The sequence below is a fragment of the Pituophis catenifer genome, unplaced genomic scaffold, assembly GCF_029215685.1.
Source record: "Pituophis catenifer annectens isolate HBS135680 unplaced genomic scaffold, rPitCat1.0.hap2 SCAF_7, whole genome shotgun sequence".
NCBI classification, from domain to species: domain Eukaryota; kingdom Metazoa; phylum Chordata; class Lepidosauria; order Squamata; family Colubridae; genus Pituophis; species Pituophis catenifer.
In genome coordinates this window covers 74,125,131-74,152,044 of record NW_027256887.1, presented here as the reverse complement: position 1 = coordinate 74,152,044, position 26,914 = coordinate 74,125,131, and the positions used below count along the sequence as shown (strand labels likewise).

The following is a 26,914-nucleotide window of genomic DNA, read 5'->3' as shown; positions in this document are numbered from 1 at the left end:
CCGGTAGTTAAACTGGCAGGAGGCTCCGCCCACCGACCCCGACGTCATTGTTAAGATATGGTTTGAGCCTAATAAGTTATCCAGGCAATATATGTGTACTGTAACTTTAATCTGAATATGTATTGTGTGACTTTAAAATTTTACTGCTGATTCATTATAATGCTGAGTCATGCTGTAATTATATAATGACTGGTTGTGAGAGTATTTAAGAAAGCTACTGTACCATTGTGTGAGGAGATGATATGATATGCTAACATTGTGTCTGGAGTTGCAACCATTGTGCTATCATCGTTTGATGGATCTGCTACCATCGTGGTTTGTGAACCAGAGTGAGTTTGTTATTCTAACCAACTACTGTTTGTGTGGTAAGAAGCTTTCTGTATCACTGGACTGATTTAACTGGCAAAGCCTTGGATTGATTTAAAGACTATGAGATTGTTTTTTCTACTATAAAATAAGTTTTTGATAAACCAGTTTGCATATCTCTTATTCATTGCTCTCAGTAACGTTTCCTTGTGCATACACTCTGCTGGTTGGTAACACAACAACAATATCCTTAACAGTCATCAAAACGCTTCTGCGCATGTGCAGAAGAGTGCGCGGCCCCGCTACGAACCAGTAGTAAAGGTAAGTAGGACCCACCCCTGGATCATGGGTGTCACCAACTCGCAGCATCATGTTGCTGTCATGTGACATGTTGAGACGTTTCTTCCCTTTGCGGAGCTGGGGTGGGCGTGATGCATCTGGCCCATGGGCCACCCCTGCCTGATTTAGATAGTTAAATAAACAATTTCTGAAAGTGATTAGAAGCAAGTTTAGTGAACTTAGTGTCCTTTAATAGTCTCTACTGCAGTTGTGAACTTAAACCCCTTGTCTGCTGGTACTGAAATGGGTGGGGGAATCACTGTCCTGCAATCTCCTCATGAGAAGCAACCCTCCAGAGCACACATGGGTGATCTCATATCCTCTCCTTGTCCAGAGAGCTTCCGAAGAACCGGTCTAGTCACCAGACAGGCAACATATTAAACATAAGATAGGGTGCCACCTTCATCAACCAGAGAGCCCAGCATGAGGCAGATGCAAACTTTCTGGTGTGGAGATTAATATTTAAGAATGTGGTTTCAGTCGGCCTCATTTCCTGGTGTTTGACTTAGCCTGCCTCTTACTTGGTGAGGGATCAGTTGTTGTCTAATTTAGATGGTCACCTGTACTTCTCCAAACAGAGGTACATGCAGTATGTATTGGTGCTGTGGACAATTTGGTAAGGAGCAATGGTGGGATTCAAAAATTGTTACTACCGATTCTGTGGGCGTGGCTTGGTGGGTGTGGCGTGGCTTGGTTGGCATGGCTTGGTGGGCGTGGCAGGGGAAGAATACTGCAAAATCCCCATTTCTACCCCACTCCAGGGGAAGGATACTGTAAAATCTCCATTTCCATCCCACTCCAGGGGAAGGATACTATAAAATCTCCATTCCCTCCCCAACCCACTAACCTGCTTTCCAGGTCTGTGTGCAGGGCAACAAAAGAAAACCCAGCTGATCAGCTGGGACTCAATCAGATGGGACTTGGGAGGCAGAGAGTAGATTGGGGCAGAGCCAGTCAGAGGTGGTATTTGCAGGTTCTCTGAACTACTCAAAATTTCCCCTACTGGTTCTCCAGAACTGGTCAGAACCAGCTGAATACCACCTCTGGTAAGGAGGTTTAGTGAGGTGCCCGAATTTTCACCCCATGAACAGGTCAAAAATAATTCATTTCTTTTTCAACTTATCTATTTGTACTCGTACTTGTCCCAGTGTAGGAAACTGACCCAAAGCTGAATCGTCTACCTAATATTAAGATGCTCCCCAAAAGTAAATCTACAAAGACTCAGACATACCCAGATAATGATGTTCTTGTCATTTGGACTAAGGAAAAATGCATGATCAAAACAAAATATAAAAGTCCGTCAAGGACACCTGCAGATTGGGAAGGAGAGGTTAAGTGTAGAATGAGTTAGAAGGTTCTTCATTTAATTGGACCAGCTGGGGGTTGCCTTCTGCCTCCGTGGAGCCTCTGGCAGTAGAGTGATTGATTATGTGCCATCAAGCCATTTTCAACTCCTAGTGACTACATACATAGATTTTTCTCCATGATCTGGCATTAGAATGAGTATGTATTTGGCTGATATTTCCCTTATACTTCTCTGTGAGTACTTTAAGTCTTGTAGCAAATAAACATCCTAGTAGTGAATCCTCAAAGAACCTCTTAGCTTTGGTTGGCCACTGCTAGCAAGACACGGTGTACAGGCATACTATAAATAAAATATTACACCAATACAAAAAAGCTAAATATATCACTTTTTGCTTTCTCAACCCTACTTCACAAGCACAATAGTTAGCCCCAGGTTTTCCCTGTGATTGGAAGAGGCAGTATTTATACCATAGCAACCAGCTTGTTAAAATAGCAGGTGAAGCCTATAGGTTGTGCTTTCATCCCGTCCCATGCTGATGGATAAACGGAATGAATCTCAGCTTCTATTTATAACACAAGCGGAACTGTACTCACAGTTTAAACAAAGATGAAATATATATATATACAGATTCAAAGCAGCACTGTAATTTCCCCACTGTACCGTCAAAGGAAAGAATGGGTATGAATCAGAGATGTAATGACAATGCAAAATATGCTGCTGTAGTATTGTTTATTTCAACAAAGCTAAGACATGTGCATGATTTTGCAACGAGGCTGTAGGGACTGACTTTGAGAACTCTTTATTTTGGTATTTTTGTTTCATATGGCATTTTGCATGATCTGCTCCTGGGGTGTCAAACTCAAGGCCTGGGGGCTGAATCCGGCCCGCGGGGTGCTTAGATTTGGCCCATGGGGCTGCCCTCAAAACAGTGAATGACCGGCCCACAGTGCCTCTGCCAGCAAAAATGGAGCTCAGGAGGCCCTCCCGAGCTCCATTTTCACTGGCAGAGGGTTGCAGGAGGACATCACAGCCGGAAATGGAGCTTGGGAGCCCGTTTCTGCTGGCAGAGCGCTCGGGCCACCCCAGGTGCCCCCAACATGGGTGATGTCGAGCTGGCCACGCCCACCCTGGCCACGCCCACCCCAGACCAAGGTCAAACACAACCCTGATGCGGCCTTCAATGAAATCGAGTTTGACACCCCTGATCTACTCTATACTGTATTTTTCTGTGATGCATTATATTAAGGCAGGGATCAGCAACCCGCGGCTCTGGAGCTGCATGTGGCTCTTTCATCCCACTGCTGTGGCTCCCTGTTGCTGGTCGGCTCCACAATTATTAGGGCTTTCGGTTAGGATAGGTAGAGGAAAAAGGATGCCACGCTAGGAAGAGACTATGATGGGGGAACCAGATTTCCAGTCGGCTCCAGAATTGAATGGGGGTTTCTGATTAGGACCTTTGTGGCTCTTTGAGTGTTTAAGGTTGCTGACCCCTGTATTAAGGAATGGCTTGATGATATGTTGTCAATTAGCTAACATATTTGCTTTACTTCCATAAGGAGGAAGCAAGGGGAACATGATATACGGTCAAACAAAGTATATCTGGTAACTTAGATAAGTGGCTGAAGATCAAGATTGTAAACACCTGCAAGGATGAAGCTGCCATGGGCAATATCAGGAGATGGACTATCTTGAGGGGTCTATGATAAAGGCTTGAACCAAGAATTCTTCCCTTTGCATCTAAGGACCTTGTCTAAAAGGAAGGAAGGTTGCATAATTTGTGTGACATGATCTTGAGATAAATAAGGGAGTGTGTGTATGTGGATCAATCTGGAGCAGGAAAGGCCTAGCTGAAGGAAGTAAGCACCAGTAGGAAAACCCAATTCCAAGGATGTGGTTAAATTGCTTAAATAACAAGAAAAGGCAACAAGACTTTGTAGGGTAGGGTGACACTGAGAGGTTCTTCAACACTGTCGTAATGTAAAATCTTGTCTAGCCATCTCCTGCTTCCTGCATCTTTAGCCTATCTCCTTGACAGACCAGAGGAAATTAAACATAGCATTGCAGAATCATGGCTCTTATGGATTATGGATCATGGAACCATTTAAAATGTACCAAACCTGGTAAGACCATTCATCCAATGCAGGGGTGGGTTCTACTTACCTTTACTACCGGTTCGCAACGGGAGTGCATGCACTTCTGAGCATGTTCAGATCACCCAAGATGACATCGTGGTGGGTGGGCGGAGCCCCCCGCCGGTTTTACTACCGGTTCTATAGAACCGGACCGAACCAGGAGCAACCCACCACTGATCCAATGCTTTATTGGAGTGTTTAGCAGAGAGGAATCCTGAACAGATGCTCTGAATCAGGAATGAATGCAGGCTAATCCTGTTCTCTGCTAGGAGTTCAATCCTGACCAGCTCAAGGTTGATTCAGCCTTCCAAGGTTGGTAAAACGAGGATCCAAATTGTTGGGAGCAATAGGCTGGCTTAGAGTGTTGTAAAGCAGTATGAAGCAGTATACATCTAAATGCTATTGCTATCTGATACTATAAATTACTCATAAATTTAAAGGGATGCAGAATGAAAACCAGATGTTGGGGTTTTAGTAAGGGAGCTCTTTGACCATGAGATGTTGGCTTGACCATTTGGGCTTGTTTATTCACCATTTGTGGGGAAGCAGTTGATCTGTTGAGTTGTCCATTGTAATGGCAAATTATGTAATAAGCACAGCAATAAATAAACTTTTGGGATTATTAGACTCAAAAATAATGAAGGTTTTCTGAGTGTGTAATCAGGATTGGGAATATTCCTGCGATCTAACAGGAAACACCTTTGGAAATGAAAGAGAAGAAGTCATGTGGCTAAAAAAGAAGGCATCTTATGAAGAGACTGATATGGCACTGGGAAACAAATCTTCTCAAAGCAAAACATCATGTTTTATGATGGCATAAATACTGATAGTCACTCTGTTTTCCGTTTTCTACTCTCCTTTTAATATTTCCCTTAGAAATAACATCACCTTTGGCATTTCTGACTTTGCAGAACGTAGAACAAAAATAGAACACCACTTTGAAGTTGATCAGATTAAGTAGGCCTAAACAATATGCCATGTTACTTATAATTGCATAGAACATAAGAACTTCCACGATGGATCAAGTTGAAACTCATCTTACTAGTACAGCATCTCCTTCTCATAGGGGCCAAAGCAGTGGTAGAATTCAAATATTTTATTACCGGTTCTGTGGGTGTGGCTTGGTGGGCATGGGGTGACTTGGTGGGCGTGGCAGGGGAAGGAGACTGCAAAATCTGCATTCCCACCCCATTCCAGGGAAGGATACTGCAAAATCTGCATTCCCACCCCACTCCAGGGGAAGGATACTGCAAAATCTCCATTCTCACCCTACTCCAGGGGAAGGATACTGCAAAATCCCCATTCCCTTCCCACTTCTGGGGAAAAGGATACTGCAAAATCTCCATTCCCACCCCACTCTGGGGCCAGCCAGAGGTGGTATTTCTCCGAACTACTCAAAATTTCCGCTATTGGTTCTCCAGAACCTGTCAGAACCTGATGAATAGCACCCCTGGGCCAAAGATATCTCATGGTGCTTGTAAGCAAGAAATGCATCCTTTCCCTCTTGTTTGTTTTCCTGCATCTGGAATTCGGAGGCATCTTTGCTTCTAACCCAGAGGATACATTGAGTCTTTTAAGACCAGCAGCACTTCTTGGATTGTTCTTCAAGAGTTTATCCAAGTGCATTTGACAAGCATCCAAGTTAGTGACCAGAATCTTCCTTTATGGTAATGAATTCCAGAGATTAATTTTGCACTGTGTGAAAAAAAAATGCTTTGTCTCTTGTAAATGTTCTCCCAGACAGACAGCTTTAAGATTTTGACAGAGAAAAAAAACCTTCATGACCATTTTCTCTATGTCATATGCATGATTTTTTTTAAATGTTTCGATCATGTCTCCCTTCAACTATCTTATTATTAAGCTAGGAAATTCCTGCCATTCTAATCTTTTCTCCTAAGGAAAATATTCAGGCTGGCTGATAATTTTAGTAGCCCTTTTCTGTGCTTCCCTCCACTCCACTTTTTTACATGTAGCCATCAAAACTATACACAGTATTCCAGATGTGGATGGTCCCCCATTGTAAGGGCATTACAAGGTTGGCATTTTAATTTTCATGCCCTTTCCTAAGAATCTCCAGCATGGAATTCACTTCCTTTTCCACAATTTGCTTCCTTTCTTATGTATTCCAGGACAGGATACACCCCTAGCATTCATCACTATATAGTTTGTTAAACTGTGGCTTGTGGGAAAAAAAAATCCCAATGGTTGAGTTCACACAACCCCACCAAGCCCAAATCAATCATATTAGGGCTCAGCAGACTGCAAACCCTGTCCATGCCTCAACTGCCATCTTGGGCAGGGTGCTTTGCCCCGCGATTTATTCAAATAAGGAGGACCTATTATATGGCAGGGGGGGGGGATGGGCCTGACCAGGTAAGGAAACACCTGGATCCTCTCCATCCTCTTAGTGATAGGTTGAACATCTACACAGGTTCCTTCTTGGAACAGGATTCTGAAACGAGGGGGCAGAAAGCTGGAATAGAGGGCTGCAGCCTTTCTCCACCTGCTCCTTTGGTTACAAGTGCGGAAAGAAAGATGCCCTGAGGAGGAGGAGGAAAAGGCGTCGCCGTCATTGGTCCCGCTGTTCTTTCATCCAGCCGTGCGTAGAAGAGGGAGGAAGAGGCCGGCGAGGCAACCAGAGGCGTTCTTGGATGGTCGCTTCCCTGCCTGTGCAGCTCTGTTTGGTAATAGGTTATCTCTCTCCTTCCTTCCTTCCTTCCTTCCTTCCTTCCTTCCTTCCTTCCTTCCTTCCTTCCCTCCATTCCCCTTTTCTTTCTTTCTTTCTTTCCTTCCTTCCCCCCTCCCTCCATTCCCCCTTTCCTTCCTTCCTTCCTTCTCCTTTTCCTTCCTTCCCCCTTCCTTCCTTCCCCCTTCCTTCCTTCCCGTTTTCCTTCTTCTCTTCCCCTTCTTTCCTTCCTCCCTTCCCACTTCCTCCCTCTCTCCTTCTTTCCTCTCTCCCTTCCCCTTTTCCTCCCTTCCCCCTTCCTCTTCCCTCCCTCCCTCCTTCCCCCTCCCTCCCTCCCTTCCCCTTTTCCTTCCTTCCCCCTTCCTCCCTTCCCCCTTCCTTCCTCCCTCCCTCCCTCCTTCCTCCTTCTTTCCTTCCTCCCTTCCCCTTTCCCTCCCTTCCCCCTTCCTTCCTTCTTTCCTTCCTTCCTTTCCTCCCTTCCTCCCTCTATTCCCCTTTTCCTTCCTTCTTTCATTCCTTTCCTCCCTTCCTCCCTCTATTCCCCTTTTCCTTCCTTCCTTCCTTCCTTCCTTCCTTCCTTCCTTCCTTCCTTCCTTCCTTCCTTCCTTCCTTCCTTCCCACTCGATTTCGTGGGGACTAGGAGGCTGAAGCTGCACCATATATAGCCAGGGCTGCTGCTTTATTGATTGACTTGCATTTCCAGCATCTCCCCCGCCCCCTTTGGCGCTGCAGCGGCGGCGGCGGCAGCAGCAGCAGCAGCCGGGAGAGGGAGAGCGGGAGGGAGGGAGGGAGAGAGGGCGAGAGCAGGTGGACGGCTGAGAGAGAGAGAGAGACTGCGGTGAAGCTGCCCTGGAGACATGGCGGACCGGTGCCTCTGAATAAGCAAAAATTGAGCGCGGGGGTGGGGTGGGGGAGGGCGGCGAAAGAGGCGCCCTCCCGATTTCTCCTTCTCCTCCTTCCACAGCGCAATTATGCTGTCCCTCTGTGGAGCGGCCGAAGGACAAATGGTGCAGCAGCCTTGGGGGGCCTCGGACTCCTTCCCCTTACACCTTCTTCTTCATCTTGCATCCCATCCTCTCCCTTGGCCTTGAGCTGAGGTAGCTGGCCGCTTCCCAACAGCATCCCAGGGCGAATTGCTGTCCATCCATCCATCCATCCATCCATCCATCCATCCATCCATCCATCCATCCTGTGGCTGCCTTCATCCCTCCCTCCCTCTTCTTCCCATCTGTCTCCATCCTTCTTTCTTCCTCTCATTCTCTATCTCTTTTCTCCTTTTCCTCCCTTCCCCCACGCCTCCCCCTCCCCCTCCCTGCTGCCACCACCCTCCAAAGCTATGGCTGCAGAAAAGATCTTGGAGACCCTGGATCACTATAAATCGGAGATCGAGCGGTTGACCAAAGAGCTGACCGAGACCACCCATGAAAAGATCCAGGCGGCTGAATATGGGCTGGTGGTCTTGGAAGAGAAGCTGACCCTTAAACAGCAGTACGATGAGCTGGAAACGGAATATGATGTCCTCAAACAGGAGCTGGAGCAGCTGAGAGAGGTGAGTTGGCTTGGAAAACCCGGCTGATCTCATCCTTCATTTTTCCCCATCTCAATATGGTACCGTCTTTTTTTCCTTGTTTGTTTTCTGTCTTGATTCCTGGTACATGTCATGTGTGGCTTAAAGAAAAGAAAGGGAAGGAAAATATCCTTCAGATCTCCATGCTTTGTGATATGTTCTGAACCATTTCGTCTAAAAAGAAGCGTCCTGTAGGCCAAATGTAGTTCCTGAATCTGGATCTGTAAATGTGTGCTAAGACTGAAATGGCAGTGATTCATGCAAGATACAAGGACCAGCACTGGTCAACAAAGATGCTTAAAAGTTATTAGGAATCTGATATTTTAAATGTATTACTGATCAAAATATGGCAATACACACACTGCTTAACTATGTGTAGGCTCGATTTTGGTTTTTTGATATTTGAGGGTAAACATGTATATTGCACTGAATAGCTTGATTTATATTCAGGAAAATAAACATTTAAAAAGAAACATGAACATCTTTACATTTTTAAAAAACCGACAATTCTTTGTTTGTTTTCTACATTTGTTTTCATCCTTTTATAATTTACCTGTCAATGGGATCCACCATAGGCAGCCATTTCTGCCTAGGAAGATGTATTTGATCTGGGTCAATCAAGTTTGCCTTAAAAAAAAATCTAATATGTATGTAATCTGTGCATGTCACTGAGCAATCTGTATTTTTGTTTTGGATATTATTGAAAAGATACAAGCAAAGATTAATAATCCCATAATGCAGATTGCTGATAAGTATTTATGATAAATTAATCAAATGGTGAATTCTAAATTCATATTTATTTGTGTTCATATATTCTATTTTACAAATAGTAGAAACCTAAAGGTGAATTCTGGTATGTATTAGCATGGGAATAAATATAGCACAATGAAATATATGGGCTCAATTTTGACAGAAGTGCCCACAGAAAACATAAGTAGTGACTGAAATGGCTGGTTTCTTCTCTGAATATTTATTTATTTAATTGATGTTTTTTTAATCCTGCCTTTATTACTTTATAAGTAACTCATGGCAGTGAACATATATAGTACTCCTTTCTCCATCTGTTTTCCCCACAAGAACAACCCTGTGAGGTGGATTGGGCTAAAAGAGAGCGGTTGACCTGAAGTCACCTAACTGCCTTCATGGCTAACGCAGGACTAGAACTCACAGTCTCCTGGTTTCTCGGCCAGCACCTTCACCACTATACCAAACTGGCAATATTCTTTGGGTTGTGGACTCAAGTGAAAATTTGACCTTGTTCCCCGAAACCTTCTGGGTCCTGGCTTTAAAGTTTAGTAGAAATTCCTGTATGTGTCAGATGTGTTGGACTACAACTCATAATTCCCACTGAAGATAGTGAACTTGTTGAAGAAAGTAACTATTGCTGATAGGAACAGAAATTCACCCACAGGGCTGTTATAGAGAAAATAGAAGGAATAAAGCCCATTAGTCATGTTCGCTGGTTTTTACTTCTTTATAAAAATAATAAAAGTGGGATAAAAAAAAATCTTTAAAAAAGATCTAATATACATCTATACCATGAAGCCAGCTAAATGACAGCATCAACCATATGTCTGATCTTGAACATTTAGCAGGATTGGCTTTGATCAGTACTTGATTTGGAGACCACCTGGAAATACTAGGATCATAGGTGAAGCTGGAAGTTGAAAAACATTTTGCACATGATCAGTGGAAATTACTTCCCCACCGTGGCCAGGAAAGCTACATACATGGATTGTCCATGAAGTCATCATGAGTTGAGTTAGACTTGAAGGAGACTTTATGAAATAAAAGTGACATCGACGTTAGTTTCTATGGTGAAATGTATTAGTAGGGTATCAAAGAATGGAGGTTTTTTTTTTTGCATACTTGCTTGGCAGAGTGTAGTCTGGATGAGAAAAGGATGAAGAAGATAAGTCCTACCACTAGGCATATGATAGCTCCAGGGAAAAACAAGGCCTTGCTGAGTAGCTCATCAGGAGCAAGAGAATGACTAGGCAGGTTGGCATGGAGGAGGATGACATATACAGTATTCATAAACCAGGAAGTGAAGATAAAGGAAGATCATTTCCAGTAGCCACCTGAGTATGTGAGTAATGAAGAAACTTCTCAATTGCTTGGAAGAGAGGTAAATCCAATGTGTTCACTGCTGATGTCCAAATATTCTAGCTGTAGCAATATATACTTCATTTGCATTCATCAGAAGAAGCATCAGGGTGGTGCTTGGAAGCTGTTACATAAAGAGATGTAACAGTGGTAATTTTATAATTTTACAGATAATTCTCAGCATTTTCATAAAATAGTACAGATAGTCCTCGATGTATGATCACAATTAACCCCAAAATGTATGTTGCTAAGCGAGACAGTTGTTAAGTAAATTTTGCCCCATTTTACGACCTTTCATGCCGCAGTTGTTAAGTGAATCACCGCAGTTGTTAAGTTATCAGCACAGTTGTTAAGTGAATCTGGCTTCCCCATTGACTTTGCTCGTCAGAAGTCGCAAAAGGTGATCACATGACCACCAGAACAGTGCAACCGTCATAAATAGGAGTGTTAAGGATATTGTTGTGTTACCAACCAGCAAAGTGCACAGAGAAACGGTACTGAGAGCAATGAATACAATACATACAAACTGGTTTAACAAAGCTTTTACTTTGTAGTGAAAAACAATTGCATAGTCTTTTAGTCAATCCAAGTCTTTAGCCATTCAAATCAATCCGAAGTTACAGATATCTTCTTACCAGACAAACAGCAGTCGGTAATAAACAGCAATTCACTCTGGTAACAAATCATGATGGTAGCATATCCATCCACATCTTCACACACGACAGTAACAGTTCCAATCAACACTTCCAGTCAAGCAGCAAGTCAAGCAATGATGAGAGTAGGTCCAACAATGACAGTTCCAATCATGGAGTCAGTTGCCAAGCATCTGAGTTTTGATCATGGGAAAGATGCAGTGGTCGTAAGTGTGAAAAATGGTCATAAGTCACTTTTTTCCACGTCACTGTAACTTTGAATGAACAATTCACTGAAGAGTTGTAAATCATGAACTACCTGTAAATTCTGATATTAAAAACCATCATAGCAAAATAATGTATATAAATAAGATAGACCATGAGTCAGCAACCTGCAACTCTGGAGCCACATGTGGCTCTTTCACCCCTCTGCTGCAGCTCCCTGTCACTCAAAATAAACATCACAACTGCCAATATGTAATACCCGCAGGCACACGATTTAATAAGCTTTTCGACCCCCAGTAGCCAACCATGGATAAATCCAAGAAAAGAAAAGTTTCAGACGAAAACAGAACGTTTAATTCAACTACATATGCTAGTTCTGTGGCCGCTCAGGAAATAGTCAGGCATGGGAAGGGTTTTGTGGCTCCCGGTGTTTTCTTTTCTGTGGGAAATGGGTCCAAATGGCTCTTTGAGTGTTTAAGGTTGCCAACCCCTGGGATAGACCAACTAATGTTTTGCTTAAAACATGCCCACTGTAAAAAGACATGCAAGAGACTCAGTCTTCCATCCTTTCGAGGTAGGTAAAATGAGGACCCGGATTGTGGGGGCAATAAACTGACTTTGTATAAAAAAAGAACACCGCTTGGGGGGGGCGAAAGCCCTACTAAGCAGTAAAAGTATGAAGGCTATTGCTTAACACATTGTAAGCCGCCCTGAGTCTCCGGAGAAGGGCGGCATATAAATCGAACCAATAAATAAATAATAAATAAATAAATTGGTTCAGTGCAAAGTGCAAAAGAAAAGTTACTGAGCCTATTTTGTAAAGTGACACTCATATTTCTTCTAAAACATTTTCTCTAAACACGACAGCATCTCTTAAAACAAAGTGCTTTCTTCATGTCTTTGGGTAAATCCCATGCAGATACATTTACATTTACTCAAGTGATTTGCTTAAAGCCCGTAAGATTTCTTTAACTAACTGATAGCCTTATTTATAAACACTAAAAAAAAAAGCAGTGTGCTATTTTTTTAGTTGAATTGATTGGGTTAAAAATTAACTGGTCTGAAATACAATCAAGTAAAATGAGTTTGAATTAATAGCTCGATAAACCTTATCAGTTTTGGAAGTAATCTCCTAATTGGATTTACCCTGCGATAATCCAGTTTTAGCATTGCGTCTATACAATGTACAATACACACAAACCCTGTAAAGAGTGAAGGGAGAATTTGCACAGCTTTTTAGTTTTCTACTGCTCGTAGGTTTTCTATTGGGTGAAGTACTTCTGAATATATAAAGCAAGGATGTCCAATCTTGGCGATTTTAGGAATTGTGGACTTCATCAACTCCCAGAATTCCCCAGCCAGCCATCTCCTGAGACTATATTTGCATGTGTATGTTTGCACAGCCACTTTGTACACACTGCAGAGGCAGCTAGAAGTAATTTAAGAAGCAGCTACACTAACCAGGAAAAAAAAAAGATACAGCTTATTTTTATTGGCGTGAAGTAATTCTGGTACTGTTGCCATAAGGTTGTTCACTTATTTATTCATTCATATGTTTTGTAAGACTGCCCAACTCAAACAATGAGGCTCTGGGTGATACCTTTTTTTTAGGATAATCTTCTCTTCACCTGCTGCATTCTTGTGTCTATTTATTTGTATACTTACAGTCCATCACGAGAATCCTGGGGCCTTCCTGGATCTGTTACTTCCTTGAGGCTGCATTCTTCAGCCCCAGTGAATTCAGCAGGACCTCATTTTGTATAGAAACATCTACAAACATCATTTTTTAAGCTTTCTCGGGAAAGCAGAGCAAAGGGCTGCTGGTGCTGTGTCAGCATCTATGTCATTCCGTACGGGGATAGAAAGTGGTTGATTTTATTGGGCGCACTGTGGCTTGCTGATTGAGCCTCGACACAGTGAACTCCGGTTGTTGAGTTGGTCTTATAGTTAGTGGTTGCCATTTAGCCTTGGTACAACAAAGTCCTCAATTTTGTTGCATTCCTTTTTTTACTGATCAACATGAGACTCAACAGTGCCAACACATTCGTGTTATATCAGTGTTGTTATGATAGAATTTTACTCTTATATCATACATACATATACAGATGTATATATACATACATATGCATATAGGGGTGAAATCCAGCAGGTTCTGACAGGTAGTGGAAATTTTGAGTAGTTCAGAGAACCGGTAACAGAAATTTTGAGTAGTTCGGAGAACCTGCAAATGCCACCTCTGGCTGGCCCCAGAGTGGGGTGGGAATGGAGATTTTGCAATATCCTTCATCCAGGAGTGGGGAGGGAATGGGGATTTTGCAGTATCCTTCCTCTGGAGTGGGGTGAAACTGGAGATTTTGCAGTATCCTTCCCCTGCCACGCCCACCAACCCACGCCCACCAACCCATGCCTACCAAGCCACACCACGCCCACCAAGCCATGCCCACAGAACCAGGAGCAAAAAAATTTGAATTTCACCACTGATAATAGACACGCACATGCACATATAGATACACACAAAGACACATACACCACACACACATTGATTGATTGATTCATTCATTCTTAGACTTTTAATGATTATATTTAGCAAAATTCTTCATAAAAGTTGTGCTTTGAATGAAGAAAGCATCCACCTTAGCCTGCAAAGAAAGTTTAACTTCAAGTAACCTCAAGGATATATACCTACTCCCTAAACCACAACTTCTGTTAGAAATGATTAAGCAGGGAGTATGCAGAAGCTTCATATTGTGATAAGGAACACCCAAGTTACTCGAATGTGTGTATATTCTAAATGGAAAACTGCCAAGCTATATATGGTAACATATACTGTATATTAGCAAGCTAATGAATATGGATCTCTCTCTTTCCTTCCCTCCCTCCTCCCTCCCCCCCCAACACAAGCAAAAACATACAAACATACAGACACATTATTCATTGTTTAGGGCACTTTGCGGGATGTGCCTCAAATCATCATGTAATGAAGTTTATAACACTCTGCTCAAGATGTTAACCATTTCCAATATGTTTTGACCTCTGGCATTTCAGTGTCCGGAGAGGTCTCCCCTATTGATGTACTATGCACAACTTGTAATACTGTCCTCGTGTATGGGTCTCCATACTCAGACTATGGGATAATTTTGAAGCAACACGACTGGTTGTCAGTACAGAACAAGTTTATGGCTGTAGGAAAAATACTATGCAACATCTAATTCCACTAGTTAGGTCAGTTTAAGACAACACCAATTAAAAATACATGAAAACATAAACGCATCCAAATAATTTGGGATGAAAATGATAGTATAGTAATAAGGTAAAGTTCCCCTCTCACATATGTGCTAGTCGTTCCCGAATCTAGGGGGCGGTGCTCATCTCTGTTTCAAAGCCGAAGAGCCAGCGCTGTCCAAAGACGTCTCCGTGGTGATGTGGCCTGCATGACTAAATGCCGAAGGCACACGGAACGCTGTGACCTTCCCACCAAAAGTGGTCCCTATTTTTCTACTTGCATTTTTTACGTGCTTTCGAACTGCTAGGTTGGCAGAAGCTGGGACAAGTAATGGGAGCTCACCCTGTTACATGGCACTAGGGATTCGAAACGCTGAACTGCTGACCTTTCGATCGACAAGCTCAGCGTCTTAGCCACTGAGTCACCGCGTCCCTTCAGCATAGTAATACTTCCCCTTTAAAAAGTCATCACAGGTCACCATGGCTTAATGATGATAAGTGGGATTTCTTTGTTAAGCAACGTGGTCATAAAGAGAGAAATCACACAACCGTGCCCACTTACAATGGCAATCCCACCAATTTTGGGGACAGTCCCTTTGTCTGATCCTGTTGTAACTTTGAATGGTCATTGAATTAATGATGTTAAGTGAAGATTTCCAGGAAAAAATCTTTTACAGATTGGAAGGTCCTGGAAGTAACTAGAACATACTGCAGCATGTATTGAGGCTAAACTAGGTCTGATGTTATATGCATTGATTAAATTAGTATGCATATTAAAATGCAGCCTGTAGGGGTTTTTCCCCCCCTTTTGCAAATAGGATTTTCAGGATTTGCCAGAATTTGCTGTAGGAAAAGTTAACTCCACCTTTTAACCTAATGCTGTTCTGTCCTTCTTTTAATTGCCACTTATATTTTTAAAACTTCAGCTTTGGTTCTAGTCATATAGTTGACATGTTTAGTTTTGCTTTGGATTTTTTCAAAAATATCTGTTATTCAAGAATGGATACTTCCTCCTTATGCCTATTTATCTAGGAGGTATGGTTGTGTTTTTCTTAAGTCTATAACAGGGGTGGTATTAACTTACCTTCGCTACCAGTCCGCAAATGTGAGCACGCACGTGTGCACACTTCGCTCACATGTGCCACCTGCGCGCATGTGCAGAGCATCAAAAATGGGATGTGATGACTAGTGATGGGTTGCTCCCGGTTCAGACCGGTTCACAAGAACCGGTAGTAAAACCAGCGGGAGGCTTCGGCCACTGACCCGGACGTCATCATAGCTTCTGCGCATCTGCATAAGAGTGTGCGTTGTCACGATGCGAACTGGTAGTAAAGGTAAGTAGAACCCACCCCTGGTGATGACGTCCGGGCGGGTGGGCGGAGCCTCCCACAGCCGTCGCTACCAGTTCACTAGAACTGGCTGAATAACACCACTGGTCTATAAATGATATCCCCCCTCCCTCCCAAATCATACAGCTTCAGGGACCTTTCTTCTATTTTTGGTTTCTATTATTCCTTGCATCAGAGACTGGAGTATACAGGTAGACCAAGTTTAGTGATCACAATTGGGACCAGCAACTTCATTGTTAAGCAAAGCGGTTGCTAAATGAAACCACAACTGTGCTTGCAATCTTATTTCAGCTTTCCTTAGCTTTGCAGACCTGCAAAAGTCATAAATGCAAGGCTTGATAACAAAGTTGCGTTTTCATCACCATCGTAACTGTGTAGGTCACCAAATGAGGCAGTCGCTAAAGGAGGACTACAAAGAAGAAATCTGGATGCAGAGGGCAAAATATGCAGTGCAGATGGCCATATGCATAGCACCTACCTGAAATTAAATATGTGTTTCCCCAGGATTTTACAGGAACTGTAGAAGACAGCTGCATAGGAATAGATTAGCTGTTTTAAACTGTTCCTGCTAAATGTTATGGGCATACCCACAAATCACATTTTGTCCTTCAAATCTGGGTTACTGCACAGCCCTACAGAAAAATATCTAAATAAAGCTAGATATGTGTCAGCAGTTCTCTGAACTAAAATTGTTGACTTGGGAGGCAATATATTTAGACTGTGGAATGCCATTTACTACACAGCTTTGGGTTTCTGTATAATGAGGCAACTGATGTATTCAGCCTTTTCCCTTGAAGCCTAAGGAATGTTCTGTTTTAAATGAAAGGATGCAGTTTCTAATTTTTCAGGGGCAAAATCTTCAAAATTGTGTAAGATTTATGACTGGGAGCAAAACTGCAGTAATTCTGCCAAATTCCTGCAATTTCAGGCAGGAAAATACTTTATTGTGCGCTGCCTCTGTGTGATGTTTTCAAAACTGAATTACATAAAAGGAAAGTGAGTTTTTAAAAATCCTGAACATTTTAAAAAGGATTTAGATGACCTTATGGAGGTGGTTTTGTGCAAAGATTACATGTACATACAAATCTAGTCAAATTTAAGGAGGTTTCTCTGAATAAATGCTTTAATGCTTTTAGCTTATTATAGCATCTGCAGCAAATGGCAGCATACTTGATTTTCGTTCATTAAAAAAAAAAAAGAGCTAAGTCGGATCATATGTGGCTAATTTTTGGGTGGGTGACTACCAGCAATTCCAGCTCTGCAGTATTTGGATCTTGAAGCAAGAATGCTTAACATTTTGCATAGCAGATTTTCCTTAAAGTTGCAGCTTCTTTATAAAACAGCTGACTGATAGAGAGGATGCTCACACTGGATTCAGAGTATTAGGCTTACCTCAATTAACAATATAAAAGAACTCTTCACAAATAGATTACCAAGGACACAGCCTCAATTGGCCAATTAGTCAATTTATTTTGTTCATTGACCAGCAAAACAGGTCTTTGAAAAAAGAGTCAGATTTAACTCACTGAATATCAACCTATAGGCTATATATAGTACAGAAACCTAGTCTAAATTCTAATAAACCTCTGGATCCTAAAGTGAAATGCTTTGTGGCATGTTGTCTGTTCAATTTCTACTGAATGCAGCTTTGTTGCTAATAAATTTGGATTTTCCCCTGACTGTTATCTTCTTTAGCCATTATCTTTTAGAAGCTCCTGGCCTAACAATATATATCTTATCTAAATTTGTCTAATAATCCTTTAAAGATCTTCAGATTACAGGCCATCAATACATTTGGTTGAGTAGGCATAACTTCTTTTTTACTTTATCCTAATTATTTTATCATTCAGTTTCAGAGTTTATCCTATGCCATGCAGTGGTGGGTTTCAAATTTTTTTACTACCGGTTCTGTGGGTGTGGCTTGGTGGGTGTGGCATGGTTTGGTGGGCATGGTAGGGGAAGGATACTGTAATCTCCATTCCCTCCCCACTCCAGGGGAAGGTTACTGCAAAATCCCCATTTCTTCCCAATCAGCTGGGACTTGGGAAGCAGAAAATAGATGGGGCGGGGCCAGTCAGAGGTGGTATTTACCAGTTCTCCAATCTACTCAGAATTTCCGCTACCGGTTCTCCAGAACTGGTTAGAACCTGCTGAATTTTACCTCTGGTGCCACGGTATTATGATAAATATTTTTCTGTCCTTTGCTTTATTTCTATTAAATTGAATCATTTTTCTATAACTTTTGTTGTCTTCTATATCATTTCTAGCAATCTCTCTTTTTGAGAGAGTAATTGACTACAACTCTATACATTCTTCTCATATGATGTTTAAGCTTCTATTCTTCAATCAATCCTCCCTTTTTTCAGTGTTATGAACTTTTCCACTTTCCCATTCATGTTGGGATGGTACATGAAAAAAATAAAAGTGAAAGAAATATGAAAAAACTTCACCAAACCTAGTAAAATATCTGTGTTTGAGTACCAAACAGCTATTATGAATATATTCATTGATAATTAGTTTCATAACTAGTCGTAGCTTAATAAAAGAGTTATGCTAAAACGATCCATTTGTTTGTAAACATCAGTAAGGAGTCATATCTGAATGAGCAGGAAAATACTCCATTCTATACCAGTGATTTATTTTATTTGGTTATTTGATTATTTATATCCTGCTTTTATTATTTTTACAAATAACCTAAGGCGACTAACATATCTAACACACCTTCCTCCTCTTATTTTCCCCACAACAACAACCTTAGTCTGGTGGGTATGGCCTAAGGTCATCCAACTGGCTTTCATGGCTAAGATGGGACTTGAACCAGAGGTGAGTTTCAGCAGGTTCTGACCAGTTCTGGAGAACCGGTAGTGGAAATTTTGAGTAGTTTGGAGAACTGGTAGTAAAAATTCTGACTGACCCCACCACCATCTATTCTCTGCCTCCCAAGTCCCAGCTGATAAGGGAGGAAATGGGGATTTTGCAGTAACCTTCCCCTGGATTGGGGAGGGAATGGAGATTTTACAGTATCCTTCCCTTGCCAGGCCCACCAAGTCACACCCACCAAACCATGCCACGCCCATCAAGCCACCCACAGAACTGGTATTAAATTTTTTTGAAACCCACCACTGACTTGAATTCATGGTCTCTTGCTTTCTAGCCTGGTGCCTTAACCACTAGACCAAACTGGTGCTCTCAGTGATGCCCCATCAAAAGTGGCTGGGAGGACATGAGAAATTAAAAGTTTATTTCATTCTGTTGTTTTATTAGACTAAACCTATCATCTTCAAGTACACTTGGACTGTCCAGAAAAACACAGGATAGGATGATAGACATGCTTAGTTGTCTCATTGTCTTGTATAGTTAGTACCAGGATAGAACGGAGTACTAGAGTTCATGGGTTACTATATGTAGCAACATAATGGCCATATGTAAAGACCCACAGTTGCATAACTGTGATTTACGGCATTTTTGCTGAAAACCAGTGGTTATGCTCCATAGCAAATAATGGGTTTGCTTAATGACTGCGAATTCACTTAATGACTATTAAGTGATAGACTTAATGGTGATAGACTTAACAACCAACACAAAAAAATCGGCTTGGTTATGTAATAACCTGCTTTGCATTTGGGAACATTTTGACATCTTGGGAATATTTTGACTATGTATTACACTGGTAGTATGGTAATATATTATCATTGTTGGTCTTGTATTCTCATTAATTGCTTTTATTGTTCATATTTTGTTTTTTTGAAAGCATTTGACCCTTGAAGAAATGAGATGCAGTTCTTAATTACATTGCTAATGTCTACTTTAATTTCTACCATTTGAGGGTTTCAATGAACTTTTCCTAGTAATTAGGATCTATTTTCATCTGACTCATGAATCACAGTTACAAAAACTTGATCAAAAATTCCGTTTTGGCAACTGGCATTTCTTTATGATACTTATTTGATACGAGAGACATCTCATATTGATGTCATCATGTTTCAGGAACTATGATCTGGCTCAGTGTGCGAAAATTATATGATTAAAGATCAGTAAATCAGTAGTGAGCCTTAAAAATCTATGACCTGGGAGGTTTATTTAGAGAGCTTTTTGCTTTTTTAAAATAATGAATGACAGTAAAACATAATAATTTGCATTTACTGTGGTTTTTTTTTTTAAATTGGGTTAATATCCTGTTTCCTCCAAAATAAGACATCCCCTGATAATAAGCCTAATTGGGCTTTTGAGTGCATGGCAATAAGGCCAAGCGCTTATTTCAGAGTTCAAAAAAATATAAGACAGGGTCTTATTTTTGGAGAAACACGATATTAAAAACAAAGCATAAGAATACATAGATTACATTCAAAAAAATTGCTAAAATGTTCCCACCATAGATGCATGGCTGCAAAAATTGATGGATTTAGCAGAGATGGCTAAATTGACTGTTTTGATCAAAGAAAGTACTTTTGTTTCTACTTGGAAACCACTTCTGGACTTTCTGCTTGAGGCAGGAAAAAATGAAACTTTGATTTTGGGTTTTACTAATTAGACTGATTTGTTGTTATAGACATGGCTGGATTGTACTATTATGGAAAAGTAAAACTTGAAGTTCGATGTTAATGTCTTATTCTACTGCAATAGAGAGAGTTGGGAGTCAATGCCTTTTTTTTTCTTTTCTCCCTCTCTTCCACACTTCTCTCTTCTCTTCTCCTTTCCTTCCCTTTTGTTTCTTACTACTTGCTTTTGTATTTTTGTATTTTATATTATAAGCTAATAAAGAAAATGCATTCTAAAGAAAAATAAATAAATAAATAAAAAAATTAAAAAAATTGCTAAAATGGAAATCAATGAGAAAATGGCTGTTAATACATGCCCACGGGTACTTATGCTCTTCTTAGCAGTTTTCATAGTTCATTGACTATTTATTTATGTTTATTTAATTTATTTTTATCCTGCCTTGATTATTTTATAATTAACTCAACGTGGCAAATGGAGATAATACAGGTAGTCCTCGATTTATAACCACAATTGAGCCCAAAATTTCTGATGTTAAGTGAAATATTTGTTAAGTCATTTTTGCCCCATTTTACAACCTTTCTCAGATTGTAAACAACAACTCAGTTGTTAAGTGAATCCCTGTAGTTGATAAGTTAGTAACTTGGTTGTTAAGGGAATCTGGCTTCCCCATTCTCAAAAGGTGATCACATGACCCCAGGACCATGCAACAGTCATAAGTATGAATCAGTTGCAAGCCTCTGAATTTTGATCACATGATCATGGGGATTCTGCAGAGGTTGTAACTGTGAAAAACTGTCATAAGTCACATTTTTGTAACTTTGAACAGTCACTAAGTGAACTGTTGTATGTTGAGGATTATTCTAGTAGTGGAATTCAAATTTTTTTACTATCAGTTCTGTGGGTGTGGCTTGGTGGGCGTGATGTGGCTTGGTGGGCGTGGCAGGGGAAGGATACTGCAAAATTCCATTCCCACCCCACTCCAGGGGAAGGATACTGCAAAAACCCCATTCCCTCCCCACTCCAGGGGAAGGATACTGCACAATCCCCATTCCCTCCCCACTCCAGGGGAAGGATACTGCAAAATCCCCATTCCCTCCCCACTCCAGGGGAAGGATACTGCAAAATCTCCATTCCCCCCCACTCCTGGGGAAAGGATATTGCAAAATCTCCATTCCCACCCCACTCTGGGGCCAGCCAGAGGTGGCATTTGCTGGTTCTCCGAACTACTCAAAATTTCCGCTACCGTTCTCCAGAACCTGCTGAATTTCACCCCTGCTGTACTCCTTCTTTCCCTATTTTCTTTACCACAACAACCCTGTGAGGTGGGTTGAACTGAGAGAGAGTGATTGGCTCAAGGTCACTATAGTTTTTAGGGTATTCTGAATAAAAAAAATAGCATTATAATATAAGGCTAAATATATTTAAATGCTCCTTTTATCAGAAAATGTAAAACAACAAATGGCAAAGCTGAATATTTTAGAGTTTTTGTGAGTACAAAATGTGGGGTCATATTGACTTATTGAAGCATCTGCAGCTCCTAACATGAAAAATAACAGTGGATGAAGGGGAATCTACTTCAGGAACATCCAGAGGGCTAAGTGATTTGTAAGAAGAAAGATCTGCAGTTTTTAATGGCCTTTTAAATGGAAATCTAAGTCTTGAAGAATGTGGGGGATTTTAGAATGAATTATTGTCTCTTCTGGAATCCATCACACTGTCTTCCTCCTCCGTGTCTACATTTCTATTTTGATGTGCTCATTTTTGCTTTGGTATTTGTCTGAAATTCTTCTGTAGTTGATTCTGACTACAAATCTTTCATTGCCTACACATACATACATGCAAAAATGAATAAAATTCTGGTGGCTTCATAGAGCAGGGAAACAATCTATTTCTGATCTTAGCGCACATTGGTATTAGCATCTCTTAAAGTAATAGAGATAGTTATGTAAATTAGTATGGAGTCCTCTGTCTTTATGAAGGTCTGAAGTAAACCTGGACTTCCAGACAGTATTTATTTATTTATTACTGTATGTCTTTTTTTAGCTTAGTCATCTGACTTTACAGGCAATAACATACAAATCTACAATATAATGTGAGAAGACACCCTTTCTAGAAGAATGAAATATTTTAAGGGGTATTTTAAGGCAGGATAAAATATTTCCCCTAAAAGAGAAATAAAAAATCTTAAGGGAGACAGAAACTCAGAGCCCCAGCTCCCTGCCCCCAGCAGATATTTTGTGCCCATTAAGAAAGACTGGGCCAGTTTATCTACAAAACAAAAGACCTCCAGCTCCAGGGTGAAAGGATTAAGACATCACCCTCCAGGACATATTAGGATTAACCCACTAAGACACAGAGCTCACTACACTGCACAATCTCCTAAGGACATTGCATCACCCTCAGAAACATCAACCAAACTTAGCTCAGACAAACTCCTAGGACTGTGATGGCGAACCGTTGGCATGTGTGCCAGAGGTGGCACACAGAGCCCTCTCTGTGGGCACACGTGCCATCGCCAGCTGCTCTTCTGGGTTCCATCGTGTGCAGTAACCAGGAAGAGAGCAGCTGGCCGGTGCACATGCGCACCGGCTAGCTGCTCTCTTCCGGGTTCTGCTGCTCCAGAAATTGTGGAAAACCACAATTTCCTACTCAATTTATGGGTCTTATTATCTGATCCATCTGACGCCCCTCCTGTCGATACTTTTTCAGATAGTATCACAGTGAAATTGATCAATCTTTGACCTCCACTCTCTGGAACATGAGTTGGGTAGGAAGAAATCAGCAACCTGTATAGAAATTGTGGAGAATATTTGTAGCTCAGGTTTGTCCTCCGAGCTTGCTGCTTGGCTCCCGGATGTTTCATTACCAAACTCGGTAACATCTTCAGCCGTGGTTTTTTTTGTGTGGGGGAGGTGAAGAGTCTTGCTCATTTATATAGGTCCTGGGCAGGGATGGGCTTCAAAAATTTTAGCAACGGGTTCTCTGCCCGGTTGCTGGGTGGGCGTGGCCATGGTGTGCATGGCCTAAGTCGGCCTCCTGCACCACAGTGGGAGGGGGGCATTTTTGCCCTCCCTGGGCTCTGGAGGCTTTCCAGGAACCTCCGGGAGGGCAAAAACAGCTTCCCCAGGCTCCGGAGGTCTTCTGGAGGCCAGAAACAGGCCTGTTTCCGGCCTTCCCGAACTTCCAGTAGGCTCGTTTTTTTGCCCTCCCCGAGCCTCCGTGCACGACCTGCACTTACCTGCATCCAAAATGGGCCGCGTGGGGACTCCTGGGAGGGGTGGGGCGGGGTGGGAGGAGCCAGCCAGGAGTGGGATTTGGGGGTTCTCCGAACTGCACAGAATCTTAGCCACAGGTTCTCCCCAACCCCTGCGAACCTCCAGCAGCCCACTCCTGGTCCTGGGTAATCGGTTGATCTTGTGACTGGATCTACCAAGGGGTCCATCAACAAACGTATTGACGTAGAACCAGTGTATGAACCAATAAGGAAGCGGACCATCCGAATCACCAATCGATGAAGAACCAACCACCCCCTTCACCAGCTGAATTTCGCACCTCACAGCAAGCAGTCACAAGTCATAAGACCAGAACCAGCCTTGTGAATCAACCAGCCTTGTGTTTCAGTCAGTCTAGTGATTCAATCAGTCCTGTGATTCAACCAGTCGCAAGGCCACCCACCCACCCAGGTCCTATATAAATGAACAAGACACTTCAAACCCCCTCCAAAACAGAACAATCCCCCCTTGTCCGCTGAAGTTGATACCTAGTTTGGTAATGAAACGTCTGGGAGCCAAGCAGCAAGCTCAGAGGACAAACCTCTGCCTAAATCAGCAACCAGTATTTCTTAATTAACATGCTAATTATATCGCATGAGGTAATTCTCCGCGGGTTGGTGTTTGTCCTCTCCATTCACGTTAGCTCAGATGGGCTTAATCTCTCTTCTCCATGGAAACAGTTGCCTAGGCCAAGGCCTCTGTGTTTTCATTTTTTTTTTTTAGAGTACATGTAAGAGGCACTTTCAGTTTTGAAGAGGATTTGATGTGTGCCTCATTATCTGCCCAATTTATAGTCAATATAAATGGGGTTCAATTCTGGTATACAAGTGGTCTTTTTAGAGAAGCATCTGAAAGATTATCTTGAATTTAAATGAAGCTATAGCTTATTTCTCCAGAAAATGACCATGTAAAGAGGTTGGTAAATATACTAAGTAAAAGGAATTATACATTGCTCAAGCATGATTTTTTTTTAATAGACCTTTGGGAGGCTTCAAGATATTCCATGACCAATAGTGAGTAATACAGTAGTGAGTGAATGACCTCATTCAAAATATTTACCTTTCTCATTGGCATATATAAAAACTAGATAGAAACCAGATTACTGGGTCTTTATATCACTAGTTGGGGCAGGACTGAGGATGTCTATTGTTAGCCAGGAAAACTTTTAATTGCATGGTGAGTTATTACTGTGTCAGCCCCCAGCAATCTGCTGATAGCCAGTCTTCAGTATTCAAAACACGGCCAGTCTTGAAATAATATAACTCATTAATGTCAATAATAGGAAAACGGGAACTTCTCAAGGTCTTTTTCACTGATGTTCTCCCATGGCACGCTGGGTCCTTTGCACTGGCATGCAAAGCCAATTAAGCACGCGAGACCGGAAATCTCTTTAATAACTTTATTCTGAAGAATAAAGGATATTCCTTTCCAAATCAAGCATCCGATTTGTTTTACGGCAAGGGTTTTAAAAGGTTTACAGTAAGAAATCACATTATTGACAACTGCAGTTTCGTCAGCTAAAGGTAGATACTATTAATCAGAAGACGGGCAAATGGTTGCTAAGGAAATATGATCTGACTGGTTGGGAGTGTCTTGTTTATTCTGTTGCTGGCACAGTTAACTCTTGTCTCATTCTGTTCTGCGGGGGAGATTTCTACTGTCCTTCGGGTTTCAACTTCCACTAATTAAACTTCTCACTTGGTATAATTTGTACTGATAAGGTGCTCTGGGAAAGGAATTTGGCCACTGAATTATCCGCTTTCATCCCAGCAACCCGTGAAGGTCAGCGGGACCATGCGTAACATTTCTGAAAACAAAGGAATGTGATGTATGGTCCCACATTGACCTTCACTATCTAATTTTATATCCCCCTCCCTATTCCATCACTGATACACGTGATTGTTTATAGAATAGAATAGAATAGAATAGAATAGAATAGAATAGAATAGAATAGAATAGAATAGAATAGAATAGAATAGAATAGAATAGAATAGAATAGAATAGAATTATGGTGGGACAGGTAACAAATAAAATAAAATAAAATAAATAAAAACACGGATCCAGTTAGATAGTCACTGAAGGGCCCTCTTTGTTCTTAATATTGTAAGAGAGAAATTGCTTGCAATTATATTCAGAACACAGGCAAGGACATTCTTTGCCAGGATGCTTACTTCAAGGCCTCTCAGTTGTCACAGATAAGAACAGTCTACGTGATTTACACCTTGAGGTTAAAGTGACAGAGATGTCCACTTTGTTGTTTCAACAAAAGATAAAAGATATGCTTCAGTAATCTACAAAAAGAATTATGACTGTTTTGCAAAGAAACTCTGTAATGTCAACTAAAATTGATAAATGTATAGGACCATATGAACTGCTGACTTCAAAGAATCCTTTGTTTGAAAATGTATAAAACTGGAGTCTCAGGATCATAACATGGTTCAGATCTTGAGGTATCAATACCTATCTGATCCTTTATTGCAATAAATAATTAAACTGATTCTGTCTGCCCTAATTGGGATGTTTTCTTAATTTCTCATCTCCACAAAACATCTCTACAACAGAATAGAATAGAATAGAATAGAATAGAATAGAATAGAATAGAATAGAATAGAATAGAATAGAATAGAATAGAATTCTTTATTGGCCAAGTGTGATTGGACACACAAGGAATTTGTCTTTGGTGTATATGCTCTCAGTGTACATAGGGAGAATAAAATGCATTCATTGAGAATAAAAAGATACAATACTTAGTGATAGTCAAGATTACTAATAAGCTATCAAATTGTACTAGGAAACAAGTAAAAACAATATAAGTTGAAAGATACAAGCACATGGTTATAGTAATAACTGGGAAGAGATCGATACTAGTAAGGAAGAGAAGATTTATAGTAGTGCAGACTTAGTAAATAGTTTGACAGTGTTGAGGGAATTATTTGTTTAGCAGAGTGATGGCGTTCGGGAAAAAATGTTCTGGTGTCTAGTTCTGTGTGCAGTGCTCTATAGCATCGTTTTGAGGGTAGGAGTTGAAACAGTTTATGTCCAGGATGTGAGAGGTCTGTAGATATTTTCACAGCCCTCTTTTTGACTTGTGCAGTATACAGGTCCTCAATGGAAGGCCAGTTGGTAGCAATTGTTTTTTCTGCAGTTCTAATGAAGTCTGTGTTTGTCTTGTTTGGTTGCAGAGCCAAACCAGACAGTTATGGAGGTGCAGATGACAGACTCAATAATTCCTCTGTAGTATGATAAATTATCCTCTATCTCTATCTATCTAT

At 41.3% G+C, this 26,914-nt stretch overlaps 1 protein-coding gene across 10 annotated transcripts in view; it reads left to right on the top strand.

The window, feature by feature from the left end:
• The first annotated feature begins 8,105 nt into the window (after positions 1 to 8,105).
• The window catches only part of BICD1 (BICD cargo adaptor 1), a 116,507-nt gene continuing 97,698 nt past the window's right edge, over positions 8,106 to 26,914 (top strand). For all 10 annotated transcript variants that reach the window (XM_070946781.1, XM_070946778.1, XM_070946779.1 and 7 more), the window contains exon 1: positions 8,106 to 8,318. In XM_070946781.1, the coding sequence (XP_070802882.1) occupies positions 8,106 to 8,318 (213 nt within the window). The remainder of the gene's footprint in view (positions 8,319 to 26,914) is intronic.